General features: G+C 38.9%; 1 protein-coding gene across 6 annotated transcripts in view; it reads left to right on the top strand.

Moving 5' to 3' along the window:
* Window positions 1–22,700, top strand: part of HEATR5B (HEAT repeat containing 5B) — an 87,226-nt gene that overhangs the window by 18,050 nt on the left and 46,476 nt on the right. For all 6 annotated transcript variants that reach the window (XM_005296259.5, XM_005296258.5, XM_065590528.1 and 3 more), the window contains 12 exons: window positions 461–710; window positions 4,102–4,257; window positions 5,722–5,972; window positions 6,741–6,852; window positions 9,051–9,203; window positions 9,538–9,637; window positions 10,625–10,734; window positions 13,295–13,458; window positions 15,875–16,050; window positions 16,996–17,101; window positions 18,147–18,337; window positions 20,594–20,753. In XM_005296259.5, the coding sequence (XP_005296316.2) occupies window positions 461–710; window positions 4,102–4,257; window positions 5,722–5,972; window positions 6,741–6,852; window positions 9,051–9,203; window positions 9,538–9,637; window positions 10,625–10,734; window positions 13,295–13,458; window positions 15,875–16,050; window positions 16,996–17,101; window positions 18,147–18,337; window positions 20,594–20,753 (1,929 nt within the window). The remainder of the gene's footprint in view (window positions 1–460; window positions 711–4,101; window positions 4,258–5,721; window positions 5,973–6,740; window positions 6,853–9,050; window positions 9,204–9,537; window positions 9,638–10,624; window positions 10,735–13,294; window positions 13,459–15,874; window positions 16,051–16,995; window positions 17,102–18,146; window positions 18,338–20,593; window positions 20,754–22,700) is intronic.

Here is a 22,700-nt window from a genome sequence, read left to right as displayed (position 1 = left end):
AAAGGATCCCTTCCCTAGGGATCATATTGGACTCAGTTATAGCAAAAGCTTTTCTTCCAGAAGAAAGGTTTATAAAATTAAAATCATCTTTACATCTCCTACTGCAGTTTCCTCAACAGCCAATACTATTTTTATTCTATTTAATGGGTCTCTTAGCATCAGCTATATCAGAGACCCCGCATGCTAATCTTTGAAAGAGAGGTCTGCAGCACTAGCTAGGGAGAAATTACAAACCAGGCATAGACAATACACATTGCAAATTGGTAATTCCACAGTAGGAGTTAACAACACTGACATGGTGGACATACAGTCTAAATGCGATGAAAGGTATACCATTCAGTTTCACTATGCCATCAGTAATATTTACCTCCAATGCATCTACTCTGAATGGGGGTCTCACTTAAACAACAGTATCCTTTTGTTTCTGTTTGCATTGAATATATATATCTTGTATTTGCAGGCATATGTTGTCTTTGTTACAACGCTAGGAGGCCAGTGGTTGGAGCGCAATTTTGCTACATTTTTGTCCCATGTCCTGGATCTGGTGTCCCATCCTCGTGCAACTCAGACTCATGTTGAGGCAGTATACTCTCGAAGATGTGTGTCCTTTATCCTGAGAGCAACCGTAGGCAGTTTATTAGGGGAGAAAGCACAGATTGCAGCTGCCAAAGATATTTGTCAAGCCATTGGTAAACAAATGAAGGCAGTGGGTAAGAAACTTTTTTCTATATTTAGAAAACAAGTGGAGCAAATCTTTAATAATGTTTCTTCTCTACTAGTGAATGATTACTGCAGTTATGCTGTTAAACTGCTCAGCTGTTTTTTCCCTCAATCCGTTTGCAATGTTAAGTTATCCATATTAAAAATTTGGTTCTACTCTGAATAGTGATTCAGCACAAGTGGCATTGTGGAGAGTGGCATTTGTCATCTTGTCATCTAGTTTACAAGTAAAAAGATTTTTTTTTCCCCCAAACTGCTATCTCAGAAAACTGCCTTATGGTCGCAAAAAATCAAGCTGGGTTCTTTCCTTCTTATGCATTATTACTTCTACTAATCGCACAGGTCATATTAAGCTCTAAAATAAACCCATGCATTCTTCCTGAAATCTAATTTGATTTTACAGCTGTAATAACTGAGAGCATATTTTGAAGACAATGGAGTTACAAAAGATAAATGTGGTCATAACTTGGCTTGCAGAATCTTTAATTATTTGTGATAGTGTCTGAGAAGGAAAGATTCAAAGATCCCATGGAAAGTTTTACAAAGCTGGCAATTAAAATAAATAATTTTACTTATAAAATGAGAAAATTTGGACTGGAGATTGAGACAGTAAACTGCACTGTAACATTTTCACAGAATAATCTTTTCAGGGTATAACGTCATAGTGAAAACTACAGTTAAGATTATATCAGAAATTTCATCAGAATTCCTGTTTCCATGGTCATAGCTGACTGAAAAATTCTCCTTTTGGGGATGATACTTCTGTCATTGGTCTCATCTCAGAAATTACTTCCCCACTGTAGTTAGCAGAAAATTCCCTCAGAAATTTTAAATTATTGGAAGAGCAATAAATAATTTTTTCATCATTTTTGAGACATTTGATTTTTTTTCACCAATAATCCAAAAATGGCTGAACAAAGAAACTCCAAATTTTGCATTTCCTTATTTTGTAATCACCCCTTTGTTAGCTTTGTGGTGTGATGGAAATGAAGTTATGTTCCTGAAAAATCACTTCTGAGCATGCTCATTTGTTGTCTGTCAGTATTTGAATAGATGTCAATGTCCCCTCTGATGTCCCTAAACCTCTGACAGCTAGAAACTGGGATTAGATGACTGGGATCGGAATGGAATTTTCCCCTGAGTCAGATTGGCAGAGACCCTGGAGGTTTGTGCCTTCCTCTGCAGCATGGGGCGTGGGTCACTTGCAGGTTTAAACTAGTGTCAGTGCAGGATTCTATGTAATTTGAAGTCTTTAGATCATTTGAGGACTTCAGTAACTCAGCCAGAGGTTATGGGTATGTTACAGGGTGGGGGAGATTCTGTGGCCTGCAGTGTACAGGAGGTCAGACTAGATGATCATGATGGTCCCTTCTGGCCTTAGAGCAGGTATGGGCAAACTTTTTGGCCTGAGGGCCACATCTGGGTGGGAAAATTGCATGCAGGGCAATTGCATGCAGGGGGGAGGGATAGCTCAGTGGTTTGAGCATTGGCTTGCTAAACCCAGGGTTGTGAGTTCAATCCTTGAGAAGGCCACTTAGGGACCTGGGGCAAAATCAGTACTTGGTCCTGCTAGTGAAGTCAGGGGACTGGACTCAATGACCTTTCAGGGTCCCTTCCAGCTCTGTGAGATAGGTATATCTCCATATATGAAAAGGTAGGGCTGGGACAGGGGGTTTGGGTGCGGGCGGAGGTGTGGGAGGGGGTGCAGTGTGCAGGAAGGGGCTCAGGGCAAGGGGATGGGGTGGAGGAGGGGGTGCGACAGGGGGCTCAGGGCAGGGGATTGGGGTGCAGGAGGGGTGTGGCAGGGGGCTCAGGGCTGGGAGTTGCAGGGGGCTCAGGGCGGGGGGTTGGGATACAGGAGAGGTGCGAGGTGCAGCAGGGAGCTCAGGGCAGGGGGTTGGGAGGGAGGAGGTGTGCGGCAGGAGGCTCAGGGCAGGGGTTGGGGTGCAGGTGGGGTGTGGTGGGGGTTGGGGCACAGGAGAGGTGTGAGGTGCAGCAGGGGGCTCAGGGCAGGGGGTTGGGAGGGAGGAGGTGTGCAGCAGGAGGCTCAGGGCAGGGGGTTGGGGTGAGGGGTGCAGAAGGAGTTCGGGGTGCAGGCTCCAGCCCAGCACCACTTACCTGGAGCAGCTCCGGGGTAGCAGCAGCACACCTGCCTACCCTGGCCCCGTGCAGCTCCTGGAAGTGGCCGGCACCATGTCCCTGAGGCCCCTGAGGGAGGGGGGGCAGAGGGCTCTGTGCACTGCCCTTGCCTGTGGGTACCTTCCCCTCTGCTCCCCCCACCTTCCAGGGACGTGGTGCTGGCTGCTTCCAGGAGTGGCGTGGGCTGGATCCGGCCCACGGACTGTAGTTTGCCCCCCCTCCCCGCCTTAGAGTCTTTGAGGGGATGGATCACTTGATAAGTTTCCCTGTTCTGTTCACAGAAGCATCTGGCACCAGCCACTGTTGGAAGACAGGATAATGGACTAGATGGATCATTGTCAGACCTATTATGGCCATTCTTATGTTATTACAGTGTATATCTTCTTTGCCCAGTCTGAATAGCCTAGGACTGCTGCTGAGATAAGGTGCAGGAGGAAGAGTGGAAATGTCTCCTTGAAATACACAGAGCAGAAAGCACCAAATTACATTTCTGACTTTTTTCTTTTATCCCATAGTTAAGGTTTCTTTTTTGTTATAAGCCTGCTTTTTGCAACCCCCATATACATGTGCATGCAAATTCTTGAAAGAAACAAAATCTAAAACTCTGCAAAAATATATTAAGATTACATTTTTATAAATTTGTGTATATATAGGGGTGTGTGTGTATGTATGTATATCTATATCTATCTATATCTATCTATAAAATAAACATATGTCCATATTTTCCTCTATAGTCACCTTTGCTATTTTAGAACTGCTCCATTTCTGAGCTAAATGACTTTTGTAATTATTTCTAGTATCCAGAATAATTTCTGGTCATCCATTGTAAATGGGGCTTGGTTGGACTATTTACTTTGGCGTTTGCTAATAACCATAAAGATATTAAATTTTGGGGGGATTTTTTTGCCATGTCATTGTAGGTAGAAAACTTGTGGTTGTATTTGCATTTTTAAGGCTGTTGCCAAAACTAAATAGTCTCTGTCCAGCTTCTGTAGTGATTCTTATCTGTATTCAAGTGTGAGTCAAGTGACAGAGTTTAGTAAGGTTTCAGAGTAGCAGCCGTGTTAGTCTGTATCTGCAAAACGAACAGGAGTACTTGTGGACCTTAGAGACTAACAAATTTATTTGAGCATAAGCTTTCGTGGGCTACAGCTGAAGAAGAGGAAGTGGGCTGTGCCACAAGTACAAGTACTCCTGTTCTTTTTAGAGTTTAGTAAGATACTTGATTTTCTTTGTTTGCAGAAGCGGTTGTGAATGATACTAACGGGGAAAATAAATCCGGAGCTGCTGATGTAGCTGCAAGCCAACATGTGATGGTGTGTGCCCTTCAAGAACTAGGTAGCCTGGTTCAGAGCCTGAATGCCACTGCATCGCCACTCATACAAGAACCCTCTATAGGTATGTGGATGGAGTTCAGCAGCTCTATATAGCAATTCAAAAGACATTTTCATCAGTTATATGGAACGCGGTTAAAATCTGGCAAAATATAATGGATAAATAATCATTTAAGAAACACGGTATCTTCCTCAGGGTGAAATTTTTTAGGAAAGTTAATTGAAAGTGGCCTAGCTGTTGCTGAGAAAAGGGAAAATAAGTTGTTTTGCTCATGTTAAATTTTTTTTTCGTAAAGTGGTTTTGTTGAGAAGCTCTGGTGTTTCCGTGCTTTGTATCAAGGGGAGGGTGTTGTCTTTGTGCCAGGGATGTGCCTAGGGTGACTAGATTTCCCGATTTTTTTTATAGGGACAGTCTCGATTGTTGGGCCTTTTATATAGGCTCCTATTACCCCCACACACCCTGTCCCGATTTTTCACACTTGCTGTCTGGTCACCCTAGATGGGCCTTTTGCTGTTCCCAGGAAAAACTGCCCAAATTTGGCCAAATTATAAGCCTTTGAAAAAGCTCAGTTTGCTTATGTTCAGTGGAGAGTTGTTAGCATTTAACAACAGGTAGATTATCTGAAAAGTGTCTGTACTGAGCATGCTGGAGTGCAGGGGCTTTGCAGGATTTTCCCTGCAGTTGCTTCTCTTAGCTACTGAGGGGTACTGTGGTGTTGAGCATAGGAACTAAGGGCAAGGATACTCACTCCTGTGCTCTCAGTGCTCCCCTTGCTGGCACCCAAGCACTGAGAAGAAGGTGGGGATAAGAGCTGGACATGGGGGTGATGGAGGGAGTAGATTGGGACATGGAGCCTATTGGAGACTTGGCTGGCAGGTGACAGAAAAAGTGGGAAATGGTGGGGGAAGAGAGACTGGGACTGGCTGGTAACGGAGACTGGGATGAGGATCCTAGGGGAAGAGACAGGGCCTGGCTATATCAGGAGGGTGCTCTTGAGACTAGGATGAAGAGTTCAGTGTTTGGGGGAGGGGAGAAGACAGGACTGGGATGAGGTAGAAGAGTCTATGACCCCTAGAGCACACTCCTATCCAGAACCTGGAATGGAACCTAAGATTTCTGAATCTTGCCATATCTCTGTCATCAAATATCTGTGAAACCTACTGGCAAAATATGTGTCTCATCCCCCTCTAGTGGCTGTTTAGGATGACAGCGTACTGGTGCTCTGTCATCCTGAACTCGAGTGTCAGAGGCCTGTATTGTGGATCTAAAGGTTCCAGTCTTTCTGATGAACTTTTTGAGGATCAGTATGATGCCATATGATAGAATTTATTTCAGTTTATTTTTTAAAAACATAGGAAATAACGCACACAAAACGAAATTAAAAGAAAATTAAGGTTGCAAAATCAAGCACTCAGAAGTTAGGAAACACCAGAATTAAGGCTGCCTCTGCAACGTTGAGTTGGCCCCCTTGTAGATATACCTTGTGATAGTCTTTAATGAAATGATCATGTATTGTTTTTTCCACAGGGCTATTGGAGACAGTAACCTCAGTTCTTCTTCATCCAAGCATGGCTGCTCGGCTAGCTGCTGCATGGTGCTTGCGCTGTGTAGCTGTGGCATTGCCTTTTCAGTTGACTCCATTTCTGGATAGGTGCGCTGAAAGGCTCAACAATCTGAAGACCTCACCAGAAGCAGTTAGTGGCTACAGTTTTGCAATGGCTGCTTTACTAGGTGGAGTGCATCAGTGTCCCTTAGGTATTCCTCATGCGAAGGGAAAAGTGAGTTGATGATGAAGAACGTTTAATCTCTGGAATTGTACTGTAGTGAAAGATATTTGTATTGAGAAATAAATGTTCCAGCTGACTGCGGGACTCTGACCTTTAAAACATCGTTGAAACCTAACTAATGACTGATAAAGAACAAAAGTTATTTTTTGTGTGCTTTTAGTTATTGTTTCACAGCTTTGTTTTCTCGTTGTGATTTCATTAAATTCTGTTTCAAGAATCAATTGATAACACAGACAAGTTGACTGTATCAGCATTGCACATACATAGGAGTAGATAACCTGCCTAAAAAGTAATCTGGTCTTTACAAAATGTTAGATTGTTTATTTGAGAACATTTTAACATACAGTAGAGCAGGGGTAGGCAACCTTTCAGAAGTGGTGTGCCGAGTCTTCATTTATTCACTCTAATTTAAGGTTTCGCGTGCCAGTCATACATTTTAACATTTTTAGAAGGTCTCTTTCTATAATATATAACTAAACTATTGTTGTATGTAAAGTAAATAAGGGTTTTAAAATGTTAAAATGTTTAAGAAGCTTAATTTAAAATTCAATTAAAATGCTGAGCCCCCCCCCAGATCGGTGGCCAGGACCCAGGCAGTGTGAGTGCCACTGAAAATCAGCTCATGTGCCGCCTTCGGCACACATGCCATAGGTTGCCTACCCCTGCAGTAGAGCATGTGTAATAGGTTACTTTGTGGCAGCTTCCTTAGCCGATTTAACTTAGATTTGAAATCTATTACTCTTTATCCTGTTGTTGCAGATGGTAGTCAGTATTGCTGAGGATCTGTTACGAACTGCTGCTCAAAATAGCAGACTGTCCTTACAGCGCACTCAAGCTGGGTGGCTTTTACTTGGTGCACTTATGACTTTAGGTTTGTACTAGTAGTTGCTTTTTATTTTAGTTATATTGTTTTAATTCTTGTCCAGCATTTGTAATGCATCTGTTGTGGTAAATACACTTTGTGCTGGAGCAATCAAAAACCTAGCACAAGATTATTTATTCTAGGGGGGAAATTACTCTGTTTGTACAGCATCATGTTCATAATTCAGTAGTTACATTTTCATTTATCCCTTTTTAAGCTAAACTGGAGTGGTATACTGATGCTTTTATATAAGCTGATTTACCAAACCAGATCACATTTTTCTGTTTAGTTCTGCATTTAGCAATAGCAAGTAGCTGATGCCTTGGAGGAAGGCAAACCCCTCCCCCGCATTCCATAATGAATGTGCCTTACTTAATTATATAATGCTGAATACAGACAGAAGGAATTCTTTATTGCTTTTATAAATACGAGATGTGATTACCCATCTCAGTATCTCATCTCTGTGGAACAGTATAAATAATTATAACTGAACAACTACAGCTCTTAATGGTCTTAATTATCTAGTTGTCTTTTTAAAATCCAACCCAGTATTTGACTCTGACCTTCTGTGGCCTTGCATTCTGCAAATTGATCATACACTGAGAGGTTTTAAATATCCTTTCTTTGAATTTTAGTGATCCAGTAACAATTTTCTAGTTATATTATGACACAAGTTGAAAAGGGGACAGATCTCTATTCACTGTTCTCAATCAGGTTCTTTCTCAAGTCTATTCTTTTTGCTCTAAGTAATCCTGCGTTTTGCAAACTTGTTGTCATGTGTGAGCCTTGAAATACTTCAACTAAATATGCATAGTAACAACTAATTAAACAATTAGTTTTTAATTGTTAAATTAAATTTTAGCTTGGTTGCCCTTCTGGGGACTTTTTCTGTTTTTTTTGTTTTGTTTTGTTTTTTTTAAGGAAAAAGTTTGCAACAGTGGATTTTATGCCCTCCAGAACTTTTTCTAATACGTTTTGAAAAACTTACCATTAAAGCTAGATACTTAAAAACTAACTGGTAGTTATTAACTTTGTTTGTTTGTAATGTGAACAATTTAGCTTAGTTAAAAGAACATGTCTTGCTCAAACTGAGAATACGATGAAAAATATAGACTGGTTGTAGAAGTCACTAATATATTATTATAAAAACATCCAGGTTTTTAAAGGGACATTGTCAACTTAAATTTTCCCCCAAATTTAGCATTTGTATAAACAAGACTCTGCAGAACCTAAGGCTAATGTATATGTTTCCATGAATTAAAATAGCCAATAAAACAGTTGTTTGCAGTCAGGGCCGGCTCCAGGGATTTGGCCGCCCCAAGCAGCCACACACACACACACACAAAAAAAGCCGCGATCGTGATCTGCGGCGACGATTTGGTGGAAGGTCCTTCGCTCCTAGCGGGAGTGAGGGACTGTCCGCCGAATTGCCGCCGAATAGCTGGACCTGCCGCCCCTGTCCGGAGTGGCCGCCCCAAGCACCAGCTTGCCAAGCTGGTGCCTGGAGCTGGCCCTGTTTGCAGTGTTGTTGTAGCTATATTGGTCCCAGGATATTAGAGAGACAATGTGGATGAGGTAAAATCTTTTATTAGACCAACTTCTGTTGGTGAAAGAGACATGCTTTCGAGCTATGCCTCATCTACCTTGTCTCTCTAATAAAAACAGTTGTTAGTCAACAAATAAAAATACCCTTGCAGTTTATTTACAGCACTTTAAACCTAAAAATGAGAATGACTTCCTTTATTTTTCATTGTTCTAGCAGGAGGAAATGCAAAAAGTAAGCAATCAGCAAAAAGTAATTGTATTCAGAAATCTCTATTGCGTTGCAGTTTATTTTAGTCTTAAGTTATTAATTGAAATATCCTTATTTTTTATTATATTGAACATTCATAGATTCATAGATTCATAGATTCTAGGACTGGAAGGGACCTCGAGAGGTCATCGAGTCCAGTCCCCTGCCCGCATGGCAGGACCAAATACCGTCTAGACCATCCCTGATAGACATTTATCTAACCTACTCTAAAATATCTCCAGAGATGGAGATTCCACAACCTCCCTAGGCAATTTATTCCAGTGTTTAACCACCCTGACAGTTGGGAACTTTTTCCTAATGTCCAACCTAGACCACCCTTGCTGCAATTTATATATAGCTATTTATATATTTATAAATAGATGCTGCAATTTCAGCTAAACATTTCCTTGGCTAGGTCCTTCAGTTGTTCGGTACCATCTACCTAAGATGCTGCTGCTATGGCGAAATGTATTTCCTCGTTCTCTAAAGGAGCTAGAAGCAGAGAAAGCCCGAGGAGACTCTTTTACCTGGCAAGTAACATTGGAAGGTCGTGCTGGAGCTTTGTGCGGTAAGGATCACAAAGAAGTGGTGAAAGTTCATGTCCTGTTTCATTAAATGTATGCTAATTTCAACATCACAAATAACATACTCATACAGAGAATTTGTAATTCACCTCTTTCTATCAAAAAGTAATTGAAAAAGCATGCACAAAACTTGTTACATAATTAATTTTTTTCAGTGTGTAATCTTACTAATTGTTTTATGACCTATGAGTTAATTAAAATGTGATTAAACGTTTTCTTTTTTGATATCCTGTTAACATCTGTAGCTTGGTTACTTGCTGAAATTTATTTCCATTTCTATTGCAATTTAACTTTGACTGAAATGTTTTACATTGATAGCTATGAGGAGTTTCGTTGCTCACTGTCCTGAGCTCCTTACTGAAGATGTGATCAGAAAATTAATGACACCTATAGAATGTGCCATGACAATGATGTCACAGTAAGTAGACAGCTTTTAAAATTCTCTTCCTTTCTGCATAAATTTTTAAAGGGACAGTCTGAGGCTAAAAATGCCATTGTTAAAACAATCTTTACTGCTATTACAAACAATGGCTTACATTATCAAAATGGAAAAAAAAAATCTAAGTTGTCACTGTTTCAGGTCTGAGTTTTACTTTTCATTGAGCCTGGATATTGAAATTGGTTCAGTAAGTTTCACTTGTATTTCTAGTTAGTTTTACTTGTAGTTTCTCATGCTGTGACCTTATGTTGTAGTCCTTGGATTGCCCACAGAGCAGTGCTCATTTCTTTTTCTCGAAGTAAGATTTTTTTTTTTTTTTTTAATTTCATGAAAACACTTATTTTGGTCTTTTGTGATAAACTTTTACAAAACATAACTTTATATTTTGGGCCTGTTTTGACTTCTCTTTAGAGAGACAAGGTAGGTCTGGGAAAGAAGAAGAAAAAGAGCTCTATGTAAGCTTGAAAGATTTTTCTCTCACTAATAGACATGGCTACAACAACACTGCATACAACAATTGACTTGGCTTCGTCATTTTAAACTCCCTTTTTGATTTTGGATTTCCAGCTCAATAAATTCTTGATTCCTTAATCCCTTCACAAAGAATAAGAACATCAAGAAATTAGAAGTAAAAATGAAGTTTGTTAATAAAAGTGGCCTATTCTACAATGCAATAGATGAAAAGGTTTTAAATATACAATACGGAAAACAAAACAAAAAAAGATATTTAAAGTAGCAATAGTTTACTAATGTATTTTGATCTGATTTGTACAGGGTTAAAGATGCTCTCAGTACTGTTACTTCTGAAAACAAATTAATAATCTGAGTAACTTTATTCAGAATAGTTTTCTGAGCAGTGTACTGTTATCTCAACTACCACTTACTTTAAAAACATTCGTAAATGCCCTATATCATAACATAATTAATGCTTGATTGTACATAACTCTCTTCTTTTTCACACTGTAGCATTCCATCGGTAATTAAAGCCCATGGAGCTCATCTTAAAGCTAGCGCAGCTATGGTCCGTTTAAGACTTTATGACATTTTGGCTTTGTTACCTCCAAAAACTTATGAAGGTAAATAAATATATATTTTTAAAGGGAGTTACCAAATAAGAAAGTGTAGTTATGCCTTTTGATGGATTCTTTGGTGGGTAAGGCTTAGATCCATGCCAGTTGAAAAGAAATCATTGTTTCAAAATCTTTACAGTGCAGCTTAAATATTTAAGATCTAAATTAATGGTTAAAAGAAATGATAGAGTTCAAAGGTGTGACAAATCTTCCATATGTATTTGGTTTATTATTTCTGTTAACACAAAGCAATTGAATTTCTGTGATTTCAGTGCAAATACAGGGCTAAGAAGATCCCATGTCATTGTTTCAAAATAAAAGATAACATTAGTAAGATAAAAATGGAAACTCTAGAGGATGAAGAATATAGTATTACAATTTTAAATATTATATTATCAGTTTAGATGCATAATTTGTATACTGCATAGTACAGCACAACAGATACAGTGTATGTAATGTATATGTACAGAAGATAAAGTTCCAATTTGTAGAGTTTTAGGAGAATTTTAAGTTTGTAGTATTTTATGTTTTATTTAACAAGTACAATAAACTGATATAAAGAGGCAGATACAGAATGATATCTTAAGGCTGATACACCAAGGATAGAGATAAGACTCATTTCGTGGTTTTAAGTTTATGGTTTCCTAGTCTTTAACATTAATGCAGTTCTAGATTGATATACATAGCGGATAAAAATCCATAGTTAAAAAAACCTTAAAAATTAAAATTGGATATTTTTCTTTAAATTGGATCCTTTAATTTACATTAAATACAGATTTATGTTTTTAAATAAACATTTAAAATGAAATTTGAAACTTTGAAAAATTATTTTAGGCCTAAATTTATATAAGTTATTACAATCATTTAAATTAAATTAAAAAATAATATTAAGCAGTACATGTTTGCTGCTTAAGTTTTAAAGAAAGTCAAACCACTTAACCGGGGAAGTCACTGGCTAAGCATGTGGAACCAGAGTTTACTGAAGTGTTAAACCAACTTTTGACAGCCTTTTCTGCAGTGCAGAGTGAATATTTTCTTCATTTCTGTTTATTCAGCTAGGTTAGTTCAATGATTACTTCATTCAAAGTTAAGACACCAATTGGGAAAGCAGGAAAGCTTGTTTTCCTCTTTCATTCTGTGAATAGAAACTAGGTGTGAAAGGATGAGATCTACTAGTTCTAAAATCTTGAAGGACATGTTGACCAGAAACAATCACTGGAGTTCATTGATTACAGATTCTTTGTTTAATAAATCAGTTAGTATTAAATGCAAAACATGATTTGATAAACTTTTTTTCTTATGTATCCTGCACATTTAAGGTAGTTTTATTTAACTACTACTAATAAATACATAAATACAAATTAAAATGCTGTTATTATGCATATTTAGTTGAATTTGAATTTCCATCCAAATAGACCTTGACACAAATCACAAGTAAAAAATTAGTAATCATCTAGTAAGTAAATACACCATTCACGATAATAAAAAATGTAAAATTTAGGAATCTGAAAAATGTAAGTTAAGATATATAACTGCTTACATGAATGTGTATATGTATACATCCTCTTGCTTAGCAAAAAAGAAATCTGGTATAAAAGTTTTATATTTAGTTGCAAATCAGCATGCTTTAATGGTCACCCACAAATGAGAATCAACCTTTTTCTATGGAAATAACTAAAAATTTAAATGGAAAAACAAGATTAAAATCTGTTATTTAAATTAGTGTTTCCTGTTTGCTGATTAAAATCAGCTTTGATTTAAATCAATCCAAACTGTGGATGTATAAAATATATTGATTTCAAGTATTCAAAAGGTTAGCATCATTAAGTTGACATCTAACTTGTAAATGTAAATGTAACTGCACTTAGGACAAAATGCTTATTTTCTTATTTACGTGTGTGAATTTTCTCAGAGAATTCTAATGAAGGATCATTTATTCAGTTTAGATTCCCTAAATGTTAGAAAGTACACACAGTCCTTGAGGAAATAAATACACTCAAACGTTAAAATGATTTTGTATTTTTCAAATGCGCCATATTTTCTGGTCCAAAAGAAGTTGTTTGTATTCTATTTTTTTTTCATTCTGCATGTCAGTAATTCAGAGTTTAATAAGCTTAGACGTGCTAATATATTACATTATGAAACAAGTGTATTAGATCAATATTAGTAGATGGGGCAAAGAGCAATAGTACATTTGTTTTCTGTGGCAATATGATGTTTACAAAAATAGACTCTGATCATGCAAATACTTATGCATGTGAGTAATTTTATGTGAACTCAGTGGGACCACTCATATGCATAAGTGTTTGCAAGATTGGGATCTTGATCTTATAGGAGCCAGCATGATGCCCTGGGTGAGGCACTGGGCTTTGGAGTCAGGGTCCTTTCTGGGTTCTGTGTGCAGGTCTGCCACTGACCCTGTGCTAATCAAGTTTACTGCTCTTTGCCTCAGTTTTCCATCTGTAAAATGAGAATAATGCTACTTGCCTGCATTTGTAAAATGCCTTGAAGTCTATGGAAGAGCCAAGAATTATTACTAGGTTTAATGTACAGTTCTGTTTTCTAGGATCATTTAATGCACTCCTTCGGGAGCTAGTGGCAGAATTCACTTTGACAGACAATTCTGCTAATACAACTACATCGCTGCTTAGATCTCTTTGCCATTATGATGACAGTGTTCTTCTTGGCTCTTGGCTGCAGGAAACGGATCATAAATCAATTGAAGATCAGGTAACAAAAAAAATCAGTAATAAAATTCCTCTTATCCTTGGCTCTATTGAATAAAATCTTAAAAACTGAAACTGCACTCTTACTATGGATCTGGAAGACCAGTGTAATTCTACTGATTTCCAAGCTTGTCTCAAAGGATTTTACAGGTTTTAAAGCCTGCCATATGCGTGTAAATTTCTGGTAAAACTAGCTACCAAAAAAATAAAATAAAAAAGAGATCAGTAGAGAATATCATTGCACAGTTTATCAAGTTGTGGTTAGTCAACTATCCTTGCTTTTAAAAGGTGAATTAAATCTTTCTAGATTTAGCAATAAGTCCCATAATTTTTTTCCTCCAGCTGAGGTATTCTAAAATGCAAAAGAAGCAGAGTTTATAATGGAACTGTTGTCACAGTATGTACATTGCAACTAGTGTTATACCAAAAAGGGACTTTTTTTCTTCTTAAAGCAACAGTGTGAAATCATATCCTTCCATCTGGATGGTGATGTGCAAAGTCTTATTGGGAGTAGGAGGAACTTCTTACATTTTTGAAGGAAATCTGTTTGGTTATTGGAAACTTTGATAGGCATGTGAAAAATAAAATAATTGGGGAAATTTTTCTTTTGAAGACCCTTTTAATGAATTTTTGCAGATAATCAACTCTTAACATTGGTCCAGTTGTGTTTTGTGCCAGACATCACTGGAAGAAAGATAAGACACTGGGAATGTTATTTAACGAGGCCACAACTTTATTAGTCAAATGCATCTGGGAAATTATCTGTCAATAACTCAACCAGTGCACGGGTCATCAGTGCCACCTAGAAGAGAGCTGTCCTCAGTGCCCTCCCCTCTCTTCACTCAAAACTTTTATCCTGGTCTCAACATTAATGCTGGGACTCCAATAGCTTCCTCTTGTACAAAGTTTAAAGGGGGGAGGGGAGAAAGGGGTTTGATCCTTCACTGTACCAGATGTTAGGAGGCCCAGCTCCATTTCCCACCCTTAGGGGATATGTTTCCTGTAATTCTGGTCCCAACTCCTCTGTTTTAGGCATCCGTTAGGCAGGGGCGCTGGAACAATTTGTATAGTGGGGGTGTTGAGAGCCATTGAACCAAACTGTAAGCCCTGTTTATGAATGGAAACCATTTCAAAGCTAGGGGTGCAGCAGCACCCCAGAAACCCTAGTTCCAGCATTTATGCTGTCAGGTTGCGACAACATGAACTCTATAACCTAACCTGCCCACATAGTCCCTGGACTGCTGAGGGGAAGGTGAAAATACCTCTCTGTCCAGGTCAATCTGGCAGTGTGGGAAAAACTCCTCAGCCCCTAAAAGGTGACTAGTATGATGCCCACAGCTGCCCCCAAAACCCAGCCCTAGCCTAATATTCAGGGGGAAGGGGATCTGTTGCTCCCAGAAGTAGAATGGTACACTGGGTGGAGGTAAGGGTTTATAAACCCTCCCTTTGGGTGCACAGGAAGCAATGACTGGATTGAAAGGTACAGTGGAAGCCCAAGTCAGTTAGGATGCCTCCTCCCCCTTCTCAAGCCCACAAGGAAGCTGAGCTCCCATGTGGAGTGGGAGGGGAAAGGACCTTCTTTCCCTTGCTGGCCCAGGCTAACCCTCCTCACCTTTGAGGCTATTGGGGTGAGCAGTCTGTTTTATTGTCCCACTCTTCTCTATAAATTTGCATTCCAATACTTGCATCCATACATCCTTGTCTTGGAATTGCATGTCCTGATCAATGAAACCTAGCAGTGTTCATAGCTTTTAATGTTTGGAGCTGAATGCGTCCTACTGTCTGCATGGAACTACAATCTAAGCAGTGTATAAAGAGGCATGAAGAGGTCTCAGTGACTACTCAGTTTCTGTTTGATCTGCCTGCCCAGGAGACAACAGAAGCACTAGCCTCGAACTATATTTCATACATTATTTATCACTTAAATAACAATAAATACTTGATATGAGAAAGTTCACCTTTTTTTCACGTATGGTTGCTGCTGTTTGATGGCATACCTGGATAAGAGGGTGAGTTTAAAGAGATGTTTATCTTATGTCACAGAAGTCAATTTCTAGAACACAGATTGATCTGTTTGGGGAATCATTACTCCTTGAGTTGTTACAGGATTTACGCTGGCTTTCCGCCTCTAGCACAGGCTGAGGAAATGACGATTTAACCTTTTGCCCTGAAATACCTCTTTGTGTTCACTGCTTCCAGAGCAGCTGTCAGAACCAAATTTTGTCACTGTCTTTAATTCACCCACCTCATCTGTACCAAGGGTGACTGAGACTGTAGGAGTGTAGTTAGAGAATTCTAACTGCTGGTGAGTAATGTAGTTTTAAGTTGCTGCATATGTAGTTTGGTTAGTTCAGTATGTTCAGTATAAGTATGTGCAAATATGTATTTAGAAGGTATTAATATCTTGTGGTTATTTGTAGCTTCAGCCAAACAGTGCATCTGGAAGTGGAGCTTTGGAGCATGACCCGTCTTCCATTTATTTGCGCATCCCAGCTGGTGAAGCTGTGCCTGGCCCCCTTCCCCTGGGAGTATCAGTCATTGATGCCTCTGTGGCGCTCTTTGGTGTGGTTTTTCCTCATGTTTCTTACAAACACAGGTCAGTCTAAGTTAATGTGCAATTCAATATATGGTTGTCTTTCCTTTTTTAATTTAACGGGATTATAGTTCTCTCAGAAAGTCAATCTACTTCTGGTGTTCTGTTCTCTCAGTGGGTTCCATATCACATGTACTCACGTTAGAAGTAAAAGATCTTTTTCCAAGTTTACAGCCCTGAAAATTCAACTTAATGTCTGGTGAGGTCATTTTTATAATTGATTTAAGGTGTATTAGCATGTAGAACACTTTGCAGTAATTCAGCTTTGCAGTGACATGGATAACTATGACAAAGTCTATCTGCATCTGAATGAAAAGACTCTGTAGCCTACGTGCCAAACCACTGCTACCCGAATAGGGATCCTGCTGGCTCTATTCCCTGCTATTCCTGGAATCTCTAGGGGAAAGGTGAGGCACAAAGCCAGTTCATATTCTCCTCCCCTCCTCTAATTTCTCAGCAGCATGTAGGTGGAAGGAGAGAATGTGAATTACACTTTGCACTCTCCTTATTCCCGGCATTGTGTCTAAGGTGGAGGATATTGCGGCAAGTGAATTTTTCTTCTCTCCTGTCCCCACAGTTCCGGTCATACTGCAAAGTCTGTCTGCAGTCGCTGTTTCTTCTAAGCAATCATTTCTTCTGAAATGACAATCTCTTGCTTGTGGCTGAGTTCAAGGCAGAGCCAGCAGAGAGCCAATCAGAGGTCTTTACCCCCTCTGCCTGGCAGCATGTTCTCAGGCCACCAGGTGAGACAGGGAAAGATTTTCATAGGGCCCAATACATTCTGCAGCCAAATAGCAGAATTCACAGGATCTTGTTTAAACCCTTCTACTACTTTTTTTTTTCTCTTTTGCATTGGTCTTTTTCCCTTTAGGCAAAATTTAGTGTCTTTTCAGTATGTTTTTTGGAAGTGTGTCTCTCTTAGTGATGATGTTAATTGTTCTTTTGTAGGCTACAAATGTTGGATCACTTTGCTGAATGTGTCAAACAGGCTAAAGGTGTCCGCCAACAAGCTGTGCAGCTTAATATCTTCACTGCTGTTCTCAGCGCATTGAAGGTAAAACTGCTTAAAAATTTGTAACTGACAGATACTAAAATTCTCAGATTTATAGACTTTTATATATAATGTTAAACACAAAAACTACATTAAAAGATCATTACTAAGGTTGCAAAATCAAGCACTCAAAAGTTAGGAAAAGCCAGAATTAAGGTTGCCTGTGCATTCTTAATTGGGCTCCTTATGCATGTGTGTTATGATACTGTCTTTAACTACATGATCACATATTATTTCCCCACCTATAATTTGGGGGGAAGGGTGTTTTTCCTAAAGTGACTTGATTCTTTTTCTGAGTGGTAATAGTATATTCCTAGTCCTTCACATATTTGAGGACCAAACGGGCTGCTGCAGTCATCCAGTATTTTCACTCCCATCCAGTATGTTAAGATGTGATTTTGCTGCTACCTTGATTAGAAAAAGAAAAATAGTTTCAAAATTTTCTTCATGTAGCTAAAATGTCCTTTAATTTAGTGACTGTTGCAGTGCAACACGCTGACATACCACCTACAATTTTCAGCTTTCCAGTCTGATGGAGTTTGATCCTGTGGTGGGGGAGCCTCCCCTGCCTGGGTGTCCTAGGTAAAGCTAATCTAATTCAGTAACATTGTTGGAACTGGCTCATGGAAAACAATTAGCAAAGACCATGCAATGCGATTGCTGTTGGTTTTGGAGGAAACTAGTTGCTTTGCTTTTTGGGGCAGAAGCAGAATATTGTTTTGGTGGTAGTTGAGTGGACGTGTAGTCTTCATTTTGTTTCTTTATTTGTATTAACATGTAACATTATTTTAATCTTATTTAAAAGAAAAAACCCTTGGAAAATAGGGAGAGAAGTAGAAATTAAACACCTTTCTCAAGGTGTGAGTTGTAAGATATGTCCAGCTGTGTATAAGACATCACTTCAAAAATTACGTAGCCTGTCTTATTAGTGAATTCTCTTCTTGTAAAAATATCAGTTTAAACTGTTTTAAACTTGATTTCAGCAACCGATGTCAAAACATACTTTTATTTCTTTTGGTCAAATATTTTTTCTCATTTGTTCATATAGGGTTTAGCTGAGAATAAAAGCACATTAGGACCAGAAGAAGTCCGCAAATCTGCTCTGACGTTGGTTATGGGTGCCCTTGACAATCCTAATCCCATTTTGAGATGTGCAGCAGGAGAGGCACTTGGCAGAATGGCTCAGGTAGTTGGAGAAGCAACTTTCATCGCCAGAATGGCTCAATTCAGCTTTGACAAGTAAGTTGTTGTCACTTTGCCTCAAGAAAGGAAATAAAAATAGAATTCAAACATGTTCAGAAAATGTCTCTGCTAAATATGATAATGATAGTTTTAAGTACATTTCCTTCATGCCTGACCACTTTGGGTTGGGAGGCCTAATCAGGTTTATAGATCCTGAGTTGTTTCATATGTTGTTACCAAGAGTGAACAATAACTAATTGAAATGTTTGGACTCCGGAACAATATTGTTGAATAGTTCTTGATGATCTATTTAAGGATGAAGAAACTGCTTCAGATAAAATAAACATGGCTGACTCTAAGTATGTGTAAAGTGTGGGGTTACCCAGAACAATGCATATTGGTAGCCGCTTGTCATCAACGCCTCTTCTTAGCACCTAGGAGTTGGCTTCTCTGTTGGCCCACAGTGACTTGCTTCCTTACTCCATCGGACTCCCCATCACCAATTAGCCCTTTAAAGATCTGTCTGTATTAAAGATTCAGGAAGATAAGTGTGTCCAATTTTTCCTCAGATGAGTACGTGAACTATATTTTAGTGTATTTCCTTTAAAACGGAAATTGGTCTTTTGATGATCCAGTTACGTTAAATTCAGCTTCCCTTTTATGAATGGCTTTAACTTGTCCATCTCTAAAAAGATAAAAAGTCTTTTGTTGTTGTTGTTTGCAGAAATGCAAAAGAGATTGCAACTTCTAAGTATAAAAACTTTCTTTCTTATAAAGGAGGAATCAGCTTAACTCAAATAGGCCAAAAACCATCTGGGGACATTCTTTTTGTGAAATAATTTGTTTCTTCAGTGATGTCATTTCAAGGCAAGACTCTGTTTCTATCATAAATAAGGCAAAAGTTACCTAGAGTTTTACCCCTGGATCTCGGCAAACTAAGCAGTATCAGAAACTGTAAGGGAGAGTTCAGATTCTTCCTGCTTTCACCTAGATTCACACATGCTCTCATTCTGTGTTTATAGGTAAGAGTAGGGTTACCATATTTTGAGTGTCCAAAAAGAGGACACTCCACGGGGCCCCGGCCCAGCCCCCCAGCCCCGCCTATGCCCCCACCCCAACTCCGCCCCCTCCCCTGCTTCCCGCGAACATTTGATTCGCGGGAAGCCTGAAGCAGGCAGCAGGTAAGCTGGGGGGGGGGGGGGCGGCACGGCCCAGTCTGGCCCCCGCAACCGAGCGGCTCCCTCTGGCGGCCGGCCCCAGCCTGGCTCGGCTCCTGGGGTGCCACCCCCGGCCCTGCACCCCCGGGCCAGCCCCCGGCCGAGCACCCCTGGCCCGGCCCCCAGCCCAGCACGTCCCTATTTTCCTGGACATGTTCGGCTTTTTGGGATTTTTCTTCCCTTGAGAACCCATGATTTTCCAAGCACTGCTATGGTTTTGTCCATAATTTCTCCTCCAAGATCAATTTTATCAAATGGATTTTTCAATTTGTCCATATTGTTAAGTAATTTTGTATTATCTATTGGAGGCCTTTTATTATTTATTATTATATGTTTGTGTATTGCCTAGAGTGCTAAGGTCTTACACACAGAAAGAAGAGAAATTACCCTTCACTTCCTTCTTTACAGGTATCCATTCTCCGTGACTACTGGAGAACAATTGTAGATAACAGCCTAATTATTTACAGTTGTCATAGCTGCAGTTGATGGGGAGGTGGGGGGCTCATATCTTGCCAAGCATCCATCAGAAAAGTTATCATGTCACTACTTATGTAATTTGGTGATTCAAAGTCTTGCTACTTTCCCTTATTTCTTTTGAATAATAGATTATTTAAATAAACCCTCAGAATAAAACTCATAGCAGTGATAAGCAGTGGGATCTAAAAAGATTTAACAAGTGAGCTGTCACTATATCAGAGGGTTCAGCTGCACTCCCGTCAGTCCTCCACCATGTCTCTTCATATTTTCATTCAAGCGAAGAGTAGACAGTTTAAGAGAATCATGTGTCCTGTCAGTTACAAAAATATTCCTTATCTAAAATGTCAGAAATAAATACTTCCCAGAAGAGAAGAAAGGAACTATAGTAAAATCAGAATAACTTTACAAGCAACTGAATATGAGGAGTTAATAATGAGAAAGTTTTAAATATTTTCCTGTCTTTTTCATTGATATCTTCTCAGAAAGTCTCTACTTTGTTAACTCAAAAAAAAAAAAATCCAGGCGGGAGCTGAGGTTTGTTATTTTTCTGACACTTGAACAATCCTTGCCTCAACTACAAATCTAGCAAACACTTTGATTTATGCTTTAATCTTGATAGGTTAAAATCTGCTCGAGATGTTGTGTCAAGAACTGGTCATTCGTTGGCTCTTGGCTGTCTCCATCGTTATGTGGGTGGAATAGGTTCTGGACAGCATCTGAAAACCAGTGTCAGTATTCTGTTGGCGTTGGCACAAGATGGGACCTCACCTGAAGTCCAGGTATAAAACAAAAAGGCATTTTAAAACCATCCAGTAGGGTTTAAGATTAATATATTACTGTCAACAGCAAAGAAAATGCTGCACAAAAGAAAAAAATAGTCAGGCCATGTCCCAAGGAGTATAAGTCTAAATGGGGGGGGAGAGATCTTTTTGTCCCAAATACAGTTTCTTTAGGGACTTTATGGTGCAGTGTGCTGAACAACAAACTAACCTGACTTTGAACAGTTACTTTAGGCAAGTGCCTAATTATGCTGAGTCATCTGAAGATGTAAATAAGTTATTCCATTCTATAGAACAATGAATTAAAATCAATTATAAGACAATTGGGAAAACAAATGTATTGTAAGTTAAAGTAGAATCTTAAAGGAAAGTAGGTGCATTCATGATATCCCTTGGCAATGAATTCTACAAAGCCAGTTAAATAAAATAGTAAAAGACCCTCTGGAGAAAGATATAAATAAAAACTTTGAATAAAAGAAAATTACTTGCCTATAAATATTATTCTCAAAAGATTATAGTGTAACTGCACCACATATCAGGAGATTTTTTTTCATTCTTTTTCCCCATTACTCCAAAGTAAATTATTAGTTGAAGTGGTTACTGACTATTATGCCTCATCAGCAGGAAGGTGTGTCTCACCCACAGAAAGAGGCAGTTTAATGGCTCAGAACTTTAAGCTTGGACCCCCATCCTCTGCTACCTCAGTCGTATGGAACCGCAGACCACCAGTGTCTTGTTTCAGTTATTAACGTTAGAGAACATGGAGTAAAGGTAATCCTCTTTCTGAGGAGACAGGATTGAGAGAAGTTTTTCTAAACATAACTTGCCACTTGGAAAAACAAGATTTGCTTTGTTTAGTGATTAATATATATGTATGTATAAAACCAACTCTCATAAATTTCCATAGTTAAGCTCTCAAAAGTTAGATATTGACAAAGTTCAGGTTGCATGTGAAATATTATTTCTGCTGTTCTGTGAATGCATCGTGTTAGTCTTTAAACAAAGGCTTGCATATTATTTCACAAATAAAATGTAATCAATTTTTTACTACCGTATAAAAATATAAGAAATCAAAGGGGGAGATTTTCAAAGATACAAATGGCAGTTAGGTGCCTAATCCCCGTTAACTTTAAATGGGAATTAGGCATGTAACACTGCCGTTTGAACCTTTAAAATCCTCCCTCTAAATCAGTAAAAAGATACTGCAGTGTTACAATAAATAGAATGAAACAGTAAAAAGAATGAAAATTTTTTACCAGATGCAACATTAGTATCTAACATTGTAGAATAAATAGTGTTATGTATTTGAGAGAGATTATGTGATCATGTAACTAGACTGTAGGAGCAGAATAAAGGCAGTGTGGCCAGCTAACTTAAATGTTTAACTGTGCAATTGTAACCTCCTCTTACGATAGTCCTTTTTCTTTTTATGGAACTTCCCACATTTTTTTTGAATGGGGGAAAAATCATAATGTAAAATTATTTTGGTAAATGCCACTGGAACACTGTCCTGCACACTTTGCAGCCTACAAGAGAGGGAATCCTTTTCCTGAGAACATTAGCAGTCCTGAAACTTGTTCCCTACAACCTTTGTAGAAAATGAGACGAGGGCACCCTGCTTCATCCATAGTGTATCTGACAGGGTGTTCAGTGAATGAGGCCAGGGCTGTGCCCTTCACTACCTTTCTCCAATGCAGCTAAGTTAACTACATGTGAGCAGCATGGCCTTCCTTAGCTGCACTTTTAAGAGTTTAGAAAGAAAACTCAGTGCAAAATGTACTGTATATGCAAGCTGAGAATTTCAACTGGCCATAACATTATCAAATGAAAACCTATTTCCATTGGCTCAGGCACTTCTTCTTGAGGACTACTTCGGTGTCTAATTTCAATTTTCTATCCCAGTTTTGGCTTTAGAACTATGCAAAAATGTGTCAAACTTTTTTATAT

The sequence above is a fragment of the Chrysemys picta genome, chromosome 3, assembly GCF_011386835.1.
Source record: "Chrysemys picta bellii isolate R12L10 chromosome 3, ASM1138683v2, whole genome shotgun sequence".
In the NCBI taxonomy this organism is placed as follows: Eukaryota; Metazoa; Chordata; order Testudines; family Emydidae; genus Chrysemys; species Chrysemys picta.
Note: the sequence above shows the minus strand (reverse complement) of the source record. Positions and strands in the feature narration are given on the sequence as shown.